The sequence below is a fragment of the Peromyscus leucopus genome, chromosome 20, assembly GCF_004664715.2.
Source record: "Peromyscus leucopus breed LL Stock chromosome 20, UCI_PerLeu_2.1, whole genome shotgun sequence".
In the NCBI taxonomy this organism is placed as follows: Eukaryota; Metazoa; Chordata; class Mammalia; order Rodentia; family Cricetidae; genus Peromyscus; species Peromyscus leucopus.
In genome coordinates, this window is record NC_051080.1 from 28,618,343 (window position 1) to 28,639,179 (window position 20,837).

The following is a 20,837-nucleotide window of genomic DNA, read 5'->3' on the forward strand; positions in this document are numbered from 1 at the left end:
CTTTATAAATGGGAGTATCAATAGTGGCCTTGAGGACAGTAAATGCTTTAATTAAGGAGACTGATGTCAGTACAGCATTGCAGTGTAGGCAATAATTAACAATCTACAGTTGACAGAGCTGAATCTACCTATGGAAACATTTCCAGCTTCCTCTCTTTGATTCTCTGTATTTTTCTTTCATTTGTTCATTAAAAGCAATTCCCTAAATGCCATGACAGTCAGTGATTTTATTAGCTGTTGGAAGTGGGATTCTTAATATTTAATCTAATTGAGAATGACTTAAACTCAAACAAGTAATTTAGTTGTCAGATCATCCTAAGACCACAAACATCGTTTTGAAGAACGTCTTTTTATTTACATTCTTGCTAGAAGGAAGGTTCTGATTTAAAGGAAAAAATAATTCTCTGATTCAATCTGAATATATACTGAATATATATATATATTTCATCTAATGGATGACTTTTGCATCTGACAGCTTTTAGAATTGGATTTTAGCTCACTAAGGATCAGAAATGGAGGGATTTCATCCCCTTACAAATTTCCATGTGTGTATTTAAGTGGGAAAAGATCAGCTTAAGCAAGAGAAAAGGACTCTAGTCAAATACAATGAAAGTCGATTAATCATGGAAGGTCAATGAATGAGCTATCTTAGGAATAGGGAAATGGCAGCAGCCTTGAGTGGGCTGTAACTCCTTGTAGATAGGAAGGAGTGATGGCCCCTCTGCACCTTCTGCTGCCCTTGAGATCACAGATTTAGGTCTGATCTCACCCTGCTTTGAAGTAACTTTCCTGTAGACTTCAGTGGCTTTGTTTAGAGGCCCTTCTACCACAGGAACAAAAATCTAAATCTTGACTTATTATTCCATAAATGAGCATGTTCTGTCCTGGAATCAGTTGTCTTTTCCTAACTGAGCACCAGTACTCTGATGTTTTGCCTTAGCTGGTCAGGTTCTAGGTGGCTAGGTATCATTCCAATGTTTTTCCATAGAGACTTCAGTACTTGAGAGCTTAGCTCATCTCAGAACGGCTCTGATGCTTCCCCACCTCAAATGCTGCACTTACTGATCTTTCTTTAATTCATGAGTCATTCTACCTAAAACAGCCATATTTCAGAATTAGACTGTATGTATCATTTGTGCATGCAAGAACAATTTACCCAATATTGTTCTGTCAAAGTACTAAGTGGAAATAGGGATGGAAAAATTATTTGCCTATGATTCTGGCTATTTTAGTCTAGTTTATGAAGTAGCACATAGGCAGATGTCAATATAGTCTGGTAAATTATGTAATAATCTGATGCACAAATGTTACTTTAGCTCAGATAGAGACACTCATACCATGCTAGTTTGGAAAGCAAGAAAGGTGCTGTGTGAGAATAGTACTGACAAGCATAACAAAATTCCAATCACATAGGTAAGTGTGAATACATATGTTGTAAAGCGAAACCTCTGCCGGAGTAAAGATCCAAATCAATGTAGTAGAATGAAGCATGTTTGGGATACATTGAAGATGGATTGAGGTTTGGCTTAGAGCCATAAGACATAGGTTTTTCATGGTTTGGTCTGATGAAAAACACAAGATTTATCACCTCAAATTAGCCAAGGTGGGGATGGAGTAGGGTGTAAGTACAGAAGCAGAAAGAAAGAGATAAGCTGGGAAACTGCTGTGTTAGCCAATAGGAAGCAATTATGATGATGTTTAGGCAGTTGAGGAAGGTGGGGAAGAGATATGAAAACAATAGGAATCAGTCCATCTGAGGTTACAGAAAATGGATTGGGGATGGTTCTGAGGTTTCTGGTGAAGCAGTTAACAAACCACTTAGGGAAAAATTCAGGATACAAGAAGATGTCCCCACAGTTCTCTAATCTAGCAGCTCCATTCCAAATCCTCATATAATAGGTCTTGGGTTATTCCTCAATGATATTTTTTTCCTATCTGTAAAACAGAAATACTAATAGCTCCCTGGCAGAGTGCTAGAGGAGGATAAATCAGAAAATGTCTGAAGATGCTTAACATGGTTAGGGGTTGGAGGACAGGGAAGATTCAATACTACATTTAGCAAATACTATTCTTCAGTGTAAATAAGTCTAACCTAAATGTTATCCATGCAGCCATATCTTTTTATAAGTATATATCTACTACATTAGCCATTTGAGACAATATTTTATGAATTCACTGTTCTGGCCACAGAGCAAACATAGAACCAGACTTGTCTTAAGTCCAGGGTCCATTCTCTAGTGCATAGAAAATCCTCAGCAAGTAATCCCACTGTCATGTTGCCAGGCTCCCAATGTGTGAAGGAAGTGCTATGGCCATTAAATGAAGCAAGAGGATGCAAACACTTTGGGACCAGAAGAAGACTTCAGAAACCAAGTCATGTGTTGTCCTTGCTGGAAGCATCAAAGTTAATTTGCAGCAAGTTCAACTGATGCCCTTTGGTAAGCTACCTGGACTACCAGCTCTCTCACCTAGTCTCCTTTCTAAAAATGACTTAGGTACTAAAAGCCATGCAGAGTGAAGTTTAGAGTTAATTTCCCAGAGCCCAAAGAACACTTTCTCTCAGCTGGGAGCAAACATTGATTTGTGTGAAAGTTCTTTTGGGAAAGAGAATGAGATCAGTATGGAACATAATTCTCAGAGTTACCCTGATAGGCAATTCAGGGAGGCAGTGGTAATTGTGAACGGTGAGGAATGAGGCCACTCTCTACTGATAAATGCTGGAGTCAACTGTGAAACTGAATGGCCCAGCTGACATACCCCAATATGTGTGCTTGTAGACAAGGAGACTGCATTGGGAATGTTCTAAATGCCTGGATTCAAGAGGGTCATACTTCTTGTCTACTCTCTAAGTAGGAGGTTCTATGTGGACAGGTGGTTGTGGGGTTCTTGCTGTCAATTAAACTAGATGGTTCACATGGGGTTGTTTATAAACAAAGCATAATTGTGAATAGATGCTCAAATATCAATAACACATTATTTTGTATGCTAACTGTGGTGGTTTGAATAAGAATAGCCCCATATGCTCATACATTTGAATATCTACTCATCACAGAGTGGTGCTATTTGAGAAGGATTAGAAGGCGTGGCCTTGTTGGAGAAAGTGTGTCATTGGGGTGGGATTTGTGGTTTTCAAAAGCACATGCTAGGCCTAGATATTCCCTCCCTCCTTCCCTCCCACCCTCTCTTCCTCCCTCCCTCTCTCCCTCCCCCCTCTCTCTCCTTATAGATCAGGATGTAGCTCTCAGCTACTATTCCAGCACCATATTTGCCATCATGCCCTCTGCCATGAAGATAATGAACTGACCCTCTGAAACTGTAGGCAATTCCCCAATTAAATGCTTTCTTTTATAAGATTTGCCTTGGTCATGGTGTTTCTTCATAGCAATAGAACAGTGACTAAGACACTAACTAAAAATTAATAATAAAAATAATTTTAAAAGTCAGTTTAATTAAAGCAAACTAGAAACAGGATCTCATGGGAAGTGAAAGGAGACTATCGAGAGTGGGAACCAAAAGATGATGGGGGCGTGATTATAATGAATGTACACTATACAAATACATGAAAATATCATAATATAATTCTATAAGTAATGTACATTAATAAAACATACTTTCCACAGGGTAAATAAAAAATGGCCACAACAAAAATCTCTATATAAAGTTATTACTAACAAAATTTATAGTCATTGGAGGAGAGGAGAAATTTAAATAAGAGTTGACATATCTCATGAATTTAGGGCTAGGGATCTTCAGAGAACCAGTGCCATGTGTGCACACAGTATTTATTGAATGATGAATACTTGTGCACGTAGACAATGATGAATTTAGGGAAAGACCTTCAGTTTGCATTAAAGTAAACAATATTTGCAGGGAGATGATCTCTGCACTGGGTATAGAGGAAAGGGATGCAGACAAAGCCTCTCTGGACAAATAGTACTTTTCCTGGATCCCAGAGTCCCATCAAGGAGAAAAAGAAATAGTAATAATGAGGAATTATCTCGTGGTTGAGAAGCAAACACAGGGACAGCTGATATTCTAGGGACAGAAATGGCACAGGCTCTGATATCTACCAACTTATCACAGCTTACCACAGCTGTGTGGCCAAGAACAAACTGCACAAAGGCAGTTTGCTGATGCATGTGATACTGGAACAGTTCTAACCACACAGTTGTTGTGAGAGCTAAATATGCCATCTGTCACCGTTTTGGTTATCACCAAGATTCAGAAAAGCATACCCACTAAGGTCGAAAGTCTGAAAATTTTGTCTACAATCTCTGTTTACATAAACAATAATTAAATGGAAAGTGTGATTTATGGCTAGAATTACCTACATATTGTCACACGATTATATCTAGACAATAAAACATTAGTTCAAGGAGCCCTTGGCCTAAGAGCTAGCAGAGCCATGTTTCAATTCTTACATTTCCCATGAATATGAAAAACTTTCCCTGTTCCCCTTTCTCCTGGGGTTATTAATGTGAGTTTCCTCCCACATGGACAATGCTGAGGATATGGCAGTATTTTGAAAATCCATAGTCCCATATGAAAGCAAGGGAGGCATGACGGGACACAAGAAGATTGAAGCTGCTATAAAACACCCACGGTAGACAGAGCTTGGGGTTTCCTCCTTGGTAGCTTTTTAAATGTAAGTAATTAAAATACTATACCAACCATTACCTCTCCATTTCAAATAGTGAGGCCAGTAATGAAGACATATCTAACCCTCATATTAAGCATAATCAGTAGATTTTAATAAAAGAATTAGTGTTCATGGGGATATGATAATTTAATTACTTCTAAACACACAAGAAAAGAGACTTTGGGGGAAAATAAAACTGAATTCATATAAGTATAGTTCTTGAGTTAACTGAATATCATTTATGCATATGAAAATTTAGTAATATTTTTCTTTCTAGTGTTCTAATTGTAGCTAAAGAAAATTAAAAACAGAACAAGGAGAAACAGGAGAAAGTAGCTACAATTTATGTAATACTTACTGTATGTCAATCACCATAAGTGTCTTAACCATGAGGAAGATCATCCAAGTGATCACAGGTCAATTGTGTGCATATGCAAACGGAGTGAGTACTACAGAATTCTGTGGAGGTCAGTGAGCATTTGAGGTCAAGTCAACAACCCTTATGTAAAAAGGCACCTGCTTCTCAATGCATTGGTTTTCTCATGTGTAGACAGATTTCTATGGATGCTACAGGACCCAGAAGAATACACACACACACACACACATATCAGACCAGACAACTCAGCTTAAGAAACTGCTTACCTTGCATTGGCAGTACACCCTTTGAGAAAGTTAAACTGAAACAAACAATGGGGGGAAGGTCACTTCTAAAAACCCAAGAGTAAATGTAAGTTGGGATGATTTCCATACATTTGCAGGCAGTGATAAATATCATGTACTTACTGGCCAGGCTAACCCAGCAAGTGTGATTCTCAGCAACTGCCAATAAAAATCACAGAGAGAACCCTAGCAATTTGGTCTCCATGGAAACAGAAGGTAATATCCCATCCCTGTTCCTAGATGGATCTTTTATTATTTCAATCTCTGAAAAGCGATATTTCAAGGTGATAGAAACTATCAAATATAGTCAATTATTCATAGCAATGGGGATAGAAAGCATGGGTCTTCAATGTTTCTCTGGCCCTGCTGATTTTTCATGGAAAAAGGAGGATACTGGTGAGGGGAATGGCTGATACTTGAAGACTGTATATCACAACTCCACTTCTGCTCGAGTTGTTCAGCTCGGAACCTGACCCTCACAGCTGTTATCACAGAGTTGAGTCCCTGCCTTTAGTCATTTAACAGAACAGCAGTTGGTACCAGTGCCCAGAACCCTTATGAACTCAGCCATCACTCGGTGTGGGCAATGAGTATTGTAAATATCGTAAACTGTAAATGCTGGGATGGGGCTGCAAACATACCAAGGAAGTGCAGTTTAAGAAACGAAGATCAAGAAAACAACTCAACAACAAATGGTAGGAAGGATGTGGGAAAAGGGGGGACCCTCATTCACTCTTGGTGGGATGGAAGCTGGTGCATCCACCCTCAAAATCAGTGTGGAAAACTATTCAAAAAGCTGAAAGTGATGTGAGAGTGTGAGATTCTCGTCTAAGGTATATAACCTCACTATCCTTGAGAATCTGGCGAGGTTCCCAGTACTAGGCATGACTGTTCAGTGGACCTTAAGTCCAATTAGACAGCTGTTGGCCCCCACAAACATGTGGGGACCACTTATTTCACCTTTTGTATTTATTCCATGCTGGTCATTGTCATGATTCATAGGTGTTGCAGCTGGATAGGATGGTTTAATTGCTTCCCTCCCTTGGTAGCTCAGATAATATTTTCTGGAACCATGGAAGCTAAATGACAGGAAAGATGCTTTTGTGTGAGAGCCAGCTATATATTATCATCAACAATAAGAGCCCACCCTCAATCCCTGGGAGACAACTAAGGGCCACATCAAGGTCCATATTGTTTGGGAAGTCACTTGAGCAATTCTGACCAACCATCCAAAAGGAGGTTTCTTAATTCTGGTACTGAGGTTTTTGTTTGTTTGTGCTTCTTATGAGGAATATTGTCAGCTCAAGTGGTTTGCATACATAATTCCTTACTGCATTCTAAATCATATTCCTTTTTTTTTTTTTTTGGTTTTGTTTTTTTCTGAGACAGGGTTTCTCTGTGTAGTTTTGGTGCCTGTCCTGGATCTCACTCTGTAGACCAGATTGACGTCAAACTCACAGAGATTCGCCTGGCTCTGCCTCCCAAGTGCTGGGATTAAAGGTGTGTGCCACCACCGCCCAGCTTCTAAATCATATTCTTATACCCACAAGTAAATATACTACCACTCTTCATCAAAGACCCCTCTCTTTAAATAAAATGGAGATGATCACAGAAGACAACTGAACACAATTCAGAGATCAACAAACTGTGGAGGAGCCCAGCCCCAGTGGATACACTTATATTATAGCTCCTGTGTCTATGGCTCAGGGAACATTGCAGAATAGGGGGTGGAAAGATTGTAAGAGTTATAATATTAGGAAGTCATCTATGAAAGTCTCTTCTAGAAATGGCTACACCAACAAGACTGGAACAAGGACAGTGTCAATAGACATGCTAGTGTGAAAAAGCAAAATTTCCCCCAGGGTCCCACAAAGGTTCTTGACAAAGAACTCTACAGGCAACTAATGACTCCTGGAAGAAAAAAAAATTAGCCCCTTCCAGGGATGAGCTCCCATCCAGGATGTCCAGTGCAGAATAGGTAGCCCTGAAACCATATATATACAAACATAAATGAACTCAGCAGGTTGTATTTAAATATTTGTGCACACACAATAACAATGATCAGAGAAAAAGAGACCATCAACTTGATAGTAGAGGGGCCACGTGAGAATGGATAGAGAAAGGGTACCTGAAGGCCTGGAGGGAGAAAAGGGGATATGAAAAGAGTTGTTATTCTATATCAATTAAAAGCAATTTTTTTAAAAAGTTAAAAGTATGTATAACCTATGACCCAGCTATACTCCTCCTTGGTATATGCTTAAAAAGTCTAAATATCTTACTCTACAGATACCTATTCAGCCATATTCATGGCTTCTTTAGTCACAATAACTAAGAAATGAAAACAACCTAAATGTCCCCCAGCTGATTAATGGTGAATGAAAAGTTGTACCTATACATAACAGAATATCGTTAAACTGCAAAGAAAAATGAAATTTGTTGGATAATTGGATGAAATTTAAAAGGATCATATTGAGTGAGGTAATCCAGACCCAGAAAACAAATACCATATGTTCTCTCTTATTTATGGATCCTAGCGATGGAGCTTTAGATTGGAGTAGTCAAGATGGAGTAACCACAGATACCAGTAAAGTAACAAGGGACCATGGAAGGTAGGGAGGAGCCCTAGGAAAAGGGGTAGTAGGGCACGAGGGCTACTATGCCAAAAAAAGAAAAATGGGGAAGGTGTGCTTTGTCTGGGGAGCTGAAAGGCAGGGCCACACAGGCGGAAAGGGATAAAAGAACACAAAAGATGACTGAAAGCCACAGGGAGATATTATTTTATGATTACTTAAAATACATATATAATATATTTAAGTGTACATGTAACATTCACAGGTACTTGCGAGCAACACACATGCACAGAGAGAGAGGGAGAGGGAAAGGGAGAGGGAGAGAGGATTAAGGTAATACAAAAGGAATAGTTTCAGCCATTCACGTATCAGTGTAAACCAATATTGCTAATTCCCCTCAGTAGGGAGCTAACTCATGGTCAAGCCCTTGCAATTTATGAGAGAAGATTTTCACGTCTACTTTGCCACAACTTCTCTCCTTTGTACTGTCACCATACCTCTGCCATCTGTGTCTGTCTCTCCTCTGCTTTAATAACCTTTTTTCCCCCCGTTTGCCTCTGGCCACCACTCCACTCTTTCTGGGCTCACTACAACAGCATCCATCCTTGCCTCTTTGCCCTAAACTGTAGGTACCACCAATCAGTACTCCACAAGCAAGGATGATGATAAAGAGTATCTTTTGAGTCCCCAGATTGTAGTCTGTTTATGACTTCTCTGTGCTAACCTGGTTCACATGGCCCCAGACCATCAGGCTGTGACTTAAGTCCTAGAACATGATCCTAAAAGACACAAAGGACCCTGAGCAGCCAGTGCTACTGTGAGAGGAGGATAAAGCAGGAAGTATCACACACAGCCTTTGATTTCAGAATGGAGAGTGGAATTACAGGGACTAACCCAGTGAGTTACAGTCATAGACACTGCACAGAAACCAACTGAACAGAACAGCAAGCCCACCCCAAATCATTCAATATAGTAAGCAGTTTCCACTTTTTCACAAAACTCATATCGCCATAATACACCTTTAAAAATAACAGAAATCTGAGCAATAAATCCTCTCTGTCACTGAATAGTGCCAAGGCTACACAATGGGGCAAGGATAGTAGTTCACACAAATAGTGTTTGAAAACCACATGATATCCATACATAAAAGATCTGATCCACACTGAACTCATTTCTTACCCCATACACTATAATCATCTCCAACGTATTGAAGAATGTAGTGTCAGACCTGAAACTATAAGAGCCTTGGAGAAAAGGTAAAGGGAGACGTGAGGACATTTATATTGGTGATGCAGCATGGCAGCCAGAGGGAAGAGACAAATGGAGCTGGGCTAAACAAGGCTCCTTTCCACAAAGGGACAAGCCATGCAGTGCAGACACAATGGAGGAAACAGAGGAAGCAATTTCAACTGTGATTTGATGAAGAGCTAATACCCAGACTGTATCAGGAACTCCTGTAACTAAACAAAGAAACGAAACTAAATAATTAAACATAAGCAAATTTACAAACAGGCAAATTGTTTAAATGGACATTTCTCCAAAGAGGATGGAGGAGGGGGCCAACGAGTATATGAAAATGTTTTAGGGCGGGCGGTGGTGGCACACGCCTTTAATCCCAGCACTCAGGAGGCAGAGGCAGGCAGATCTCTGTGAGTTCGAGGCCAGCCTGGGCTATAAAGTGAGTTCCAGGAAAGGTGCAAAGCTACACAGAGAAACCCTGTCTCGAAAAACCAAAAAAAAAAAAAAAGAAAGAAAATGTTTTAACATGAGTAATCAGTGAAATGCAGATGAAAACCACAAGGCAGGAGCTCACCAAATGCCCTCCGGGGAAACACACACAACTACACACAGGTATATAAGGAGAAGGGAGACCTGCACAGGGGAACTCAATCAATGACAGACACACATGTATCATCTGGCATTCCATTCACCTGGTGTCAGGGGGCAGCTGGGAAATGACATCTTAAGGGAGAGCAGATGGCTGTAGGTGTGAACTAAAATGACCCACACCACACTTCTCATAGTTAAAAGGAAGGCTTGTTGTTGGTGATGATGGTAGTGGTGGTTACAGTGATTGTGTGTGTTGGGGGGAGGTACGTGTGTATTTGCACACTTGTATGTACATGTGGAGTCCTGAAGTCAACATCAGATTTCTTCCTCTACTGACTCAAGTATATCTCAACTGACGCAGCTGTTTGAGGCAGTGACAAGGATACAGCAGTAGACACAGCAGGGAAGCCTTAAAAGACTTCTAGGAAGTTGAGTTTTCTTTCTATGTGTTGGGAAATAGATCTAGAGAGGGCAAGTGGCAGGTCAAGGCCACATAGGAGTTTAATACTGAAGCCAAGAGCAGAACTTTTCAATATCCCACCTACAAAAATAGAGTCAGAGGAGTTGGACTGACATTGATTTAACCATGCAGACAAAAAGAAAATATCCTATCAACAGACGGTTTCCTCAGGGAATTTTGTGCCAAACTCCACTCCAGACCATTACAGGGTTTCACCATTTCATCTCTTTAGAAGCCACTGAGGCTGTTCTAGCAACCACCCCAAGATGAATGTCACCTCAAAAAGATTGAATAACTTCTCTAGTGCCATATGATTTTTTAATAGGAAGACACCACACAAAACCTCAGGCCACAGCTCTAAATACAAAGGTCAAATGTCAAGAAGGAATGGAGCCAGAGGACACAGGGATCTGAGACATGGGGCAGGTCCCACTACATCATGGTTCCTTGCCTTCCTTGGATGCTATTTGTTCCAACAAGCTCACTTTGCCACGAATCTCTGGTTTTTACCAGGCCTCTGCTAGGAAAGGCTTACGGAGAGGAGCACCTGTTCCCTGATGCCTCCAGCTGATGCGGCAGCCCCTGCAGATTCCAATACTATCTGCTAATGCCCTGGGCTTCTTGAGATTTGCATGCAAAGCTCCCAAGGGAATGCGGAACTAAGATTGGATTCTCTGCTTGGAAGCCTTGCCTAGTGGGGAAGTGCAGGGTGGGCACACAGCAATGACTCCACATAATTGGATGGGACCCAAATGGAAAACACACAAGAGAAGAACAGAATCTTGAAAACAACTCACTGAGCCAACTTTCCAGAGCAAGCCCAGTGCCAAGACTTATAAGTCAGCCTTTCTCTCTATACATATGAAAGACAGGCACATTTAATTTTGACACAGAGCCCCAGAGGCAGCCAAGAAAAAATGGAAAAACAAACAAACAAACAAACAAACAACCCCCACTATACTGTCTCATCTGTCTGCCAAGCCCAGTTCTCTATAGTATTTACACATGCACATCTCTGAAATCTTCCTAAAAGACAGTCCCCATTTCACAGCTGCACAAACTGAGCTTCTGTTAAGCACCGAGTTTCTGCAAATTGTAAGTATTTGTCACAGCAGGTGACACATTATAACAGTCTCAGGCAGTATGGTAGGTCCTGAGTTAAAGTTCAGTGGGCTGGGATGTTCTACAGTGTTCGCTGCCCTGCCCAGTGCTGGTTCTAGCGTGTTTGCAATCTCCCAACATAGCCTATCACACTATGGCTCCCTCCCTTACTTTCTGTCTGCTACAGTGAGTGATCTCTCTCCTGAATCTCTAGCTGTTCAACTCTGTACCAGCATGATGTGCACAGTTGTTTCAACCTTCCATTCAATATATATTGCATGAGCACTGGTTTTGTAGGGCAGGTGTCTTGGTAGGTCCTAGGGGAAGAAGCTAAATGAGATGGCCCCTACTCTGAGCTACGCAGAGCTCCTGAATGGGAGAGCCAGAGATCCTTCAAGCATTTGAAAAATCAGACAACATCATTTCAGCGGTGCTGGCACGAATGGCTTTGGCTGATGCAAATAGCACTGAGCACCATCGCACAAGGTAGATGGAGCATTGTGACCCTTTCATACACTTGAGTGGCACCAGCTAAGGACCTCACCATGTGAAGGACCTGCTGTAAATGTTTTGAATTAGGCTGTGAATGCTAACAATTATCTATGTCTCTGGCCATATTCCCTTGGGAAGAGTCTGAGCTGAAGGTTTTTAGGTGGTAGGTCTATTAGGGAGACTCTTTAATCTACCACATAGTGCTATGAGAGAGGCTGAGCTTGGCACAAGGAAAGTTGAACTGTGAATGAAAACTGGATAGAATGATTGTTCCTGTGTGAGAGTCAGTTGTCAATATCTCAGTAGCAAGGAAATTGCCAGATGACTTGGGGACATACCACACATATACTGAGGGATGAGGAATCTGTTGTAGGCATTGAGGGTGAAAATTGGTGATACATGGGGAGGTAAGAGAAATGCCTGTGTTATGCTGGGAGACTCTTATCTTTCCCTCACTCATTTGAGGCTCCTGTGTAGGAGATAAGCACATTAGCTTTCAGGAAGCTTGGTGAGTGTCAGAGGTACTGAGGGTGTGCATTCGTTCTGTTCTTATCGTTCTCTGATCCCAGCTCCATGCATGAGAACAAGCCCTACCATGGATTCAGTTCCCCATCCTTTCAGGGGAATCATGGCTGTCCCCCTTCGGAGACCTCAGGATCTTGAAAACATGTGACACGACAGCTTCACCTGGATAGAGATGTGACTTGGCTCACATTTGCAGCCAGATCTCCAACTAGGAAAAATCCAGAAAAGCAGGGCATTTTACTTCATAGCCTGAACAGTTTGGCCCAAGAGCATTCTGTTGCAGAAGGTGATAGGGCTGGCTAGGCACCGTCCTTCACATGCCTGCCACTGGCTTAACCATGATAAATTTATTGTGTCTACTTGTCTGGGTCATGGGGTGTCTAGATGTTTGGTTAAACATTGTTGTGGCTGTCAGGATGGTTGTTTCTGAGAATTGTTTGAACTGAACAAAAGGCCTACCTGAGGGAAAGAGATCTCCTTCCCCAGTGTGACAGAACTGGTTCAATCCACTGCCTTTCTGACTATAACAAAGCAAACAGTTGTTTTTCATAAGTGACAATGTTATCCAGCTTCTGGAAATAGACTTGGCCTGGAGTTCTGCCATCAACTATCCTTGCTCTCCAGCTTGGTGAGGGAGATTTGCATCCTTCTCAGCCCCCAGTATCATTTGATTCAATTCTTTCCAACAATGAAGGAATCATTGTTATTGGTTCTATGCCTCGGGTAACCCTGAGTAATATTGGTTGCTTACATCTGAACAATACACTAATAAAACATCTTGTGTTAAAGAGCAATACAGATCATGATGAGAGAATAGTCATGGCAGGTATTTCTTGGGAAAAAGCAAAGGGAATGGAACAGTAGACATATTTATTTATTAAGCAGATCCTAACCACCAGGAACTAGGCAAAGAACTTTACATTTGTAACAACATTGGGTGCACATAATTGCACATGGGATTAGTGTTTCTTAGTGATGTCACTCTAGAGGTGGGCAGAGAGAGAAACACAGAGAGATTAAAGAATTGGATCTGGGTTTTGAAAGCAGTCATGACTCAAAGCCAACGGACATTCAGTATCACCACATAGTGTGAAGGAAACATCCTTACAGTAGTACCACCACCTAGCTTCTAGAGAGTTCTTATCTCCAAAAGGACTAGAAATAAGAGGGACCATAGAAGAAGAATATTCACTTTGTCTACTACAGAGTTTGACACTCAGAATGCATCTGAGAGATGGTTGTTGAGAAGTGAAAGATGGATTGACCTTGAAAGAAATGGACAAACACTGCCCTAAAGAGGCATTTGAAAGAAGAAGGAACCTCATAGGACACACTCTTTCAAGGTGAGAATTGCAAGTCATGGGGTCATGGCTTGTATGCACACGTTACCTCTGAGGAAGTCGGCTTGCAGTATCCAGCTCCAAAGACCAAGTTCTCCAGAGAAATAATAGGCTGTTCTGGTCCTGTGTCTGGGCCACCTTTCCCTAACCAGGAGCCTCTTCCCGGGCGAGTGAAACTAGAAAGAAGGGGAAGGGAAAAACAGGAGGTGAGTAAGCTATCATGTGTTAAATCAGCCCCCTGGGGGACCACAACTTAGGTGCATGTGGTATATAGATTTAGGTGTGTTCCAGAAGGAGGGTTTGGATGTTATGATCCCAATGCTGTCTAATGGTTAGGTATTCTTGAATAGTACACATCAATAGTTATACAGAGAGGTACCCTAATGCCTGTATGTCCATCAGCTGAGAGGTTGTTGAGGCGATGTTCTAGGGACTCATCCTCCTGGGAGACAGATAGAAAGAGCTCCTGACTAAAGTAGAAGGACTACCTCCAAGTTAATCATGCTATTTAGAGCTACTTCTGCCCTCATGGGATCATTCCCTGGCATGAGCTCCTTCTAGCCTCAGCCCCTCCCTGCTTCTACTTGCCTTCCTGTGGAAGATGTAAAATAGCATTCATCTCCATAATCCATGCAAGAATCCTGCAATATGTCCTAGATTACTGTAGTCAATAAAGCATTCCCTATTATCTATGCTACGTGGTAATGATGTAATCTCTTCAAGAGAAATATGTGGGTTTTTGTCCAGTTCTGATTCATTATAAAGGTCATCTAAGAGATGTGCTGGCCATGATCAATCTCAAAGGAGATTTGGCAATGTGATGAGATCATGTGGCCTTATCATATTTGGGTATATAGTCATTCCCTCTACCTTAACCTTTTTTTCCTCCAATAATAAATAAGAGAAAAAAAAAAACTGCTTACACCGAGTTTCCCTTTCTTTCAGATATCTATTAAAACTCTACTGACTCAGATGAGATTTTATATATTCAGGGTGGTATGTGAGATCGTGTCTTCTATATATAGCAGGGAAGCTGCACTCATGAAATCTCAAAAACACAGCTGCCTAAACAAGGCTTGCACAATGAGCATACCAGTCACCACACCACTGTGCATAGATGAAATTTCACAAGGCCCTAACCCTAGGTGAAGAGCTACAGGCAACGAATGACTGCTAAGAGGGGGAGAATCATTCATCTACAGGGACAAGCTACCTGACAGGTTATCCAATACCAACTGGTCATCCCTAAGCATATATATATATGTGTGTGTATGTATGTATATATGTATATAGACACGTATACATACATACATATATGTATATGTATATCCCTAAGCATATACATATATATGTATATGTATACTATATATGTATGTACATACATATACATATACATACATATATACATATACTTACACACATATATATACATATATATCATACATATATTCACATATATACATATATATAAAAGCAATACTAAATGGACCCACAAGGTATATAAATGTAATTGTAATAATTAAAGAAGAAAAGGTCATGAATATGAAAGGGACTGGAGGGGACACAGGAAAAGTTGGAAAGGGTGAAAATAATGTAAATATAGTACTCACATATGAAGTTTAAAAGAAATTAAAAATCTAATAGCTTATTTAGATGTATATTTTTTATTCTACAATTACCATTCTATAGGTATGTTTTAATCTTCCAAAGAGATGAATAGTCTCTCATGGCAAATAAAAAACAAAGGGGTCTCCACCATAAATGTCCTCAGTTGTCACTGTCTTTGCTCTTGTTGCTTGAGACAGCTGGGGCAGATTTCAGACAAGGAACTCATGCTTCTGGCAGCAATATTGGCAGGAAAATAAAGTTAAGGTTACATTTCTAGTTAATCCATGTATTCAAATATTAGCAGTCTCGTGCCACATGCCAGACAGTACATGAGGTGTTAGAGTGGCAAGGTGGTACACGTGTCAGCCTCACCTTAAGCACACATTGGTCTAGAAAGGGACTCAAATGAATAAGTCAGTGTTGGAATGTGATGGGAGATAAACAGTAGCCAATAAGCATAGAGGAGAAGTATATGAAGTAAGCTGGGTGAAAGGACTGAGTACTCTGAAGTGGTATGCTACAGTAGACAACCACAGTTATACAAAGCTTAAACCAGCTAGCGGCACCACCTACATATTAGGACCTGGGCTAGATTTGAACCTCACACTTCATCTCCTGACAGAGAATTAGTAATGCACTTGAGCCATGGGGCATCACAGAGGCTCCTGATATTAGCAACAGTTAGTTTTAAGTGTAAGGTGTAGTAAATAATGATATTGAATAAAGCTAATAACTATTCTTGATAATATAACTGTATCAAAGTCACTCAGTCACAAACTACACATCTACATGTGTATTGGCTCATGGGACATCAATTTTATTTAATTTAATAAAAAAAATCCTCCAGTTTTAATTGCAGTGTTATAAGTAATTTGGGGATAACTTAAAGCATGTAGGAGTAGTATACATTTTGGTTACAGGAAAACATATAATTTCATATGAATGCTTTGAGTTTCTGGGTAGTTTGCTCCTTAGGATTACTTACCTTAGTTAGAGACAGTTGTATTATATCATACTAACACTATTTGAATTTCCTTTGTTTTGTTTTTTGAGACAGGATTTTATATATGCCAGCTTGGCCAAGTTCCTGGTCCTCCTGCCCTCACTTCCTGAATGCTGGGATTATAGATGTGCCCCACCACATCTGCCTTTGGATATGTACTGAACTCAGAGTTAAAGCAAGTTTACCATTCAGCCAGAAGGTACTTGTAGGAACATTCTAGAAGAAAAAGAAATGCATGTACATAAAGAATCATGACGCCTTCTCTGGGATATCTGCCAACAATGGCCTGAAATACTTGTTGTTTGAGTATGCCTTTTAGTTGGTATTTCTACTGGAGGGAGACCCTAGGAGACACTCGGTTTTACCTATTTGAAGATTAAAGATTGGACTTTCTTTGGTCTTTCTCAGTGAAGGTTAAGGGTCTTCTGAGGTTAAATTTCAGTTCCACACCTGCTGCATCCTTGTTGGACCTAACTGAGGCTGTGAGAGTGCTTTTCTGGAAAAGCTGGTGCTTGCCCCACTTGACAGGTATTTCCCACAAGCTTAAAGGGTTCCCTTTGTTCCCAGGTACCATGTGTCAAGACAGAAATTCTTCTTGCAACACGCAGAGAGTGGAAGGCGGTTCTATTTTTACCCCATCTGTGAAGTTTAGCTCTCCAGCAGCTGTGTGTGCTCCCATCTGGAAGGCTGCTGCCGACAAACTTGCAGAGTCTGCTCCTATCGAACGGTTAAAGTCGCTGCTAAGGCATCCCGGCTCCAAACCCACAGTAAGATACCGTCAGAGCTCCTAGCAGCACTAGGGGCAAAAGGTGATGTCAGGTGCTGGGAGCCCGTTGGGCATCTCACTTGTCCTCCTGCCTGCCCTACTGACCCTCCTGCTTGGGGAGCTGGAGAGGAGTAAGTCTTGAGGATTGTTCTGAGGCACAAGCCTTCAGTGTCTCTGTATACTCAACTAATTTGTGTCCAGCCCCTGGATACATCATTAATTACACTGTCAAAATCTGACTCCAATTACCTTCCCAAATTCAATTTTCACTGTCACACTCTTCTGTCCCCTGGATAGAACAATGTCTTCTGTAAAGCTTTCCTCTGAGTCACAAGGAGAGGTGCAGACAGTTTCCTGTCATTTGTCAGTGCTAAATGGGTGGCCTAGAATATGGTGAGTGCTTTACAAAAATTAAAACACATCCATACCCAAGTGCTTCCCATGTGCTGTCGTTGAGTCCTTCCAACATTCCCCTACTGCTGACTGAAACTGAATCCTACATGCTCAAGTGCACAGAGTTAGAAAGTAGAATCTCAGATTTGGCACTTGGTGCCACCCAGCCCTGAAACCCATTCTTCTAACTGCTACCTTACCCAGGCCTTGCCACTCAGTTTGGAAACTTACCACCTGGATTGCTTCCAGACCCTATGTCTCTTATAGCCAGGGGTACAATATATGCATCTCAGAATTGCTAGTTTCTATATTTCTAGAATTGCTTCAAGAGCCTTTATTAGACACATACTCATCATATGGGACACTCTACATAGTTTTTTTTATTATATACAACCATAATGTCTGTTGGTTTATTGTCACAAAAATTGTTTATATGTAAATTTATGTGTCTGTATGGTGAAACAGATATCCAGAGATGTATGATAAACTATTCAACAATCTCCCAGAAAGTAAATGAAGGAACTAAGCAGTCAGATGTGCCTAACTCTAGCTGCATGGGCATAGCTTACTCTCTGGGACCCAGAACCCCTGGGGCACACCTGCTCTGTCTCACCTTTGGCACACTCTGATTTAACTCCTATGTAGGCTAAACCATAACACTTCCCCAAACTTTCACCATGAAACCCAGTTCTACCTTCTCTGTTTCACTTCACCTTAGCCAGCAGCCACACCCACTCTCTTACTGGGTAATGCTTTTCATCCTAGTTACTCAATACATAGCTGGTTTCTCTATCAGTCTTATTTAGAATCTGAAATGACCCAGTTGGCCAGCAGCACCCAGAAAAGCCATTCTCAGATGAATAAAATAGGGTCAAGGATAAAGTCACATCTCATTTTTGATTCCCAGACCCTAGCCAAGAGTGGGCCTTTTAGGCTATGGACATTGTAAGAAGCGAGGACTCTGCTTTTTCTCACACACATGGGAACTCTTAGAAACTGTCTAGAGTATAGAAATTGGACAATTTTCCTTCTTCTATGTTACAAGACTTTATCCCAAATATGTCATTGCACATCTGTGCAACTGTTTGCTCTCCCTGTTTTAAAATTATCTAAATGTCCATATTCAGCATATTCAGCCATCCTGGGACCATGATGGATAGCCATGCACAGCCCACTACAATAGCTCTTATGAGCTCTATCTCTTCCCTCGCAGAAGTAATGAAACCCAAGTTCTCCTCTGCACCTTGGGACTCTGTAGGTGAGTCAATGCAGGGCAATGGCAAACTATCTTACAAGCAGCCCTGCATTTGAGCAAACAGTCACTGGGGGAAGGAATAGATCTGGACCTTTGTTGTGTGGTAGCCCTGCCCTCCACTGGGATTCACGAAAACTTCACACGACTGGCCCTCACTAATCTCAGTTGGTCACAAAATAACAAAAACATGAATGTGTTAAAGGAACTTGTAGGGAAGGAAGAAAGGAGGTTGACAGGAGTGAGATCGAAAGAAAAAAAAGTTGGGAGGAAGAATCATCAGAATGCATTATATACACATATGAAAGTGTCAGAGTATAAATTATCTAAGCTTAAGTTGAATATTAAATAATACAGCGCTGGGAACCTTGTAGATACCCAAAAATATCAAATGAATTTAAATTTTTTAAAGCTTTTTATAGATGTTGGTGTTCCTATTTTACACGCAGAGATTACATAGCTCAGAAACATGAGGAGCTTCTCAAGGGACAGCTAGAGACAAGTAAGGCCCGGGGAAGAATCCCAGGCCCTGAAGTGTGAGCTACAGTTTACAAGTCTTGCACCCCTGAAATCCCCCAATGTCCTCTGTGATCCAGGGGCTCTCCCAAGCTTTCTCCCACTCTTCTGTGGGTCACATGAAGACCCAAGCTTAAGCCAGCAACCATGGGCGCATGGGATGCATGTTAGGGCTACCTCGAACTCCATACCTGATCAAAGGTTGCTGCAGAGCCACCAGGGCAGCGTGGATGGTCACTGAGATCACTGACAGGTGGAAGTAGTCGAACATGACAGGGACTTGGTGGTGCAGACCCCTCTGGGGGTGAAAGTGCAGGCCAAGTGTACGACTGCTGATCATCGGTGTCCCAGACACATCTCTCAGCCTGGAAGGCAAGTGAGTGAGCTCGTATGAGTATGGTTGGTTGGCTCTCCTGTCACTCAAGTAGCTCCACCTACAGCCTCATCATCTCACTCAATCCTGCAATATTCTGTCTGGCTGAAAGAATTTTTCCCATAGTTGGCAAATGAAGAATGAAGGTTATAAAGCAGCTCTGGGCCTCAGTTCTTCTGTCACTGCAGGCAAATCCAAACCTCAGAGATGGTGAAGATGACCACATCTTTCCAAGGCTCCTATTGTGACTGCAAATCTCTTCCCCCCTTTTCTCACCCCCATGGGATGAGCACTACTCATAAAATGCTGCACAGATTCTGGAAGGTTGTGAATTGTGTTGGATCTCCTAGCCCCCAAGGGAAGGAGCTGTGACTAACTCATCTTTACATCACTGGCATCTCACTGGTACAGACAAGATGGAAAAGGTGATCAAGCCCCTGGTTATGAAAATGACAATTGACTGACTGAATGGGCAAAGACTAAATGGTACCCAGAACACACTGCTATAACAGTCTGACCAGGTTTAAGAAGTTGCCCTTTACCTTTGCACTAGTACTTTGTAATCAATGAATACCCAACCCTAAGAGACAGGCTATGGACAGACAAACCCAGAAGTGCCTTTTGTTTCAAAAAGAGAGATTACTTTTTCTCGAGATATAAGTGCTGAAAAACAGTTTCTGTGGCTCTGCAGGTTGCAGGGAGCCAGAGCTTGAAGAAAGCCACTTCCAGGAGTACAACCAAAGCATCTCTTCTTCCTCCGTGGATAAGCAAATCGATTACAGAGAGGCGAGACAGCAAAGCTCCCACAGTTCAACCCAGGGTCAGTCTTTCCCTACGATCTTTGCTATGTGTGGGTAAACGTACACCAGCTATTGAATCCCTGGTGCCCATTGTGACTATGTGACTGAGTTTTTCTTTTAACCAGGAAAAAAACAGACAAAGAAAGGTAGAGAACCCAAGCCATGGGTATCAGCAAGCTGTCGGCCTTCATGCTCACTTTAATTGTTTTAATTTGGACAACAATGATCTGAAACTTAACTATAGATTGGACATTCTGCTTTCCCCTGTAAGACAAGCATATGATGTGCTTGCTAATTTTATTCCACTCATAAAAGAACAAGTGAAACTAATGTGAATTATTTAACTTGTTTACAATCATTAGAAAAGACGGCCATGCCAGACAGGAGTTTCTGACTCTCCTCTGTGCTGTTACTGTACAGTATTGCTTTGAGCTCATTTAGACATTGGCTCCTGACAATGAGAACAAGAAGTTAAGCATAACCCAAGCCTCCTTCAGAAGAAGTAAGGA

The 20,837-nt window shown here is 41.3% G+C and overlaps 1 protein-coding gene across 1 annotated transcript in view; it reads right to left on the reverse strand.

Moving 5' to 3' along the window:
• Fam135b (family with sequence similarity 135 member B) overlaps positions 1-20,837 on the reverse strand; it is a 215,047-nt gene that overhangs the window by 64,100 nt on the left and 130,110 nt on the right. Inside the window, 2 exon segments of the mRNA XM_037197518.1 lie at positions 13,667-13,793; positions 19,347-19,520. Coding sequence (XP_037053413.1) covers positions 13,667-13,793; positions 19,347-19,520 — 301 coding nt within the window.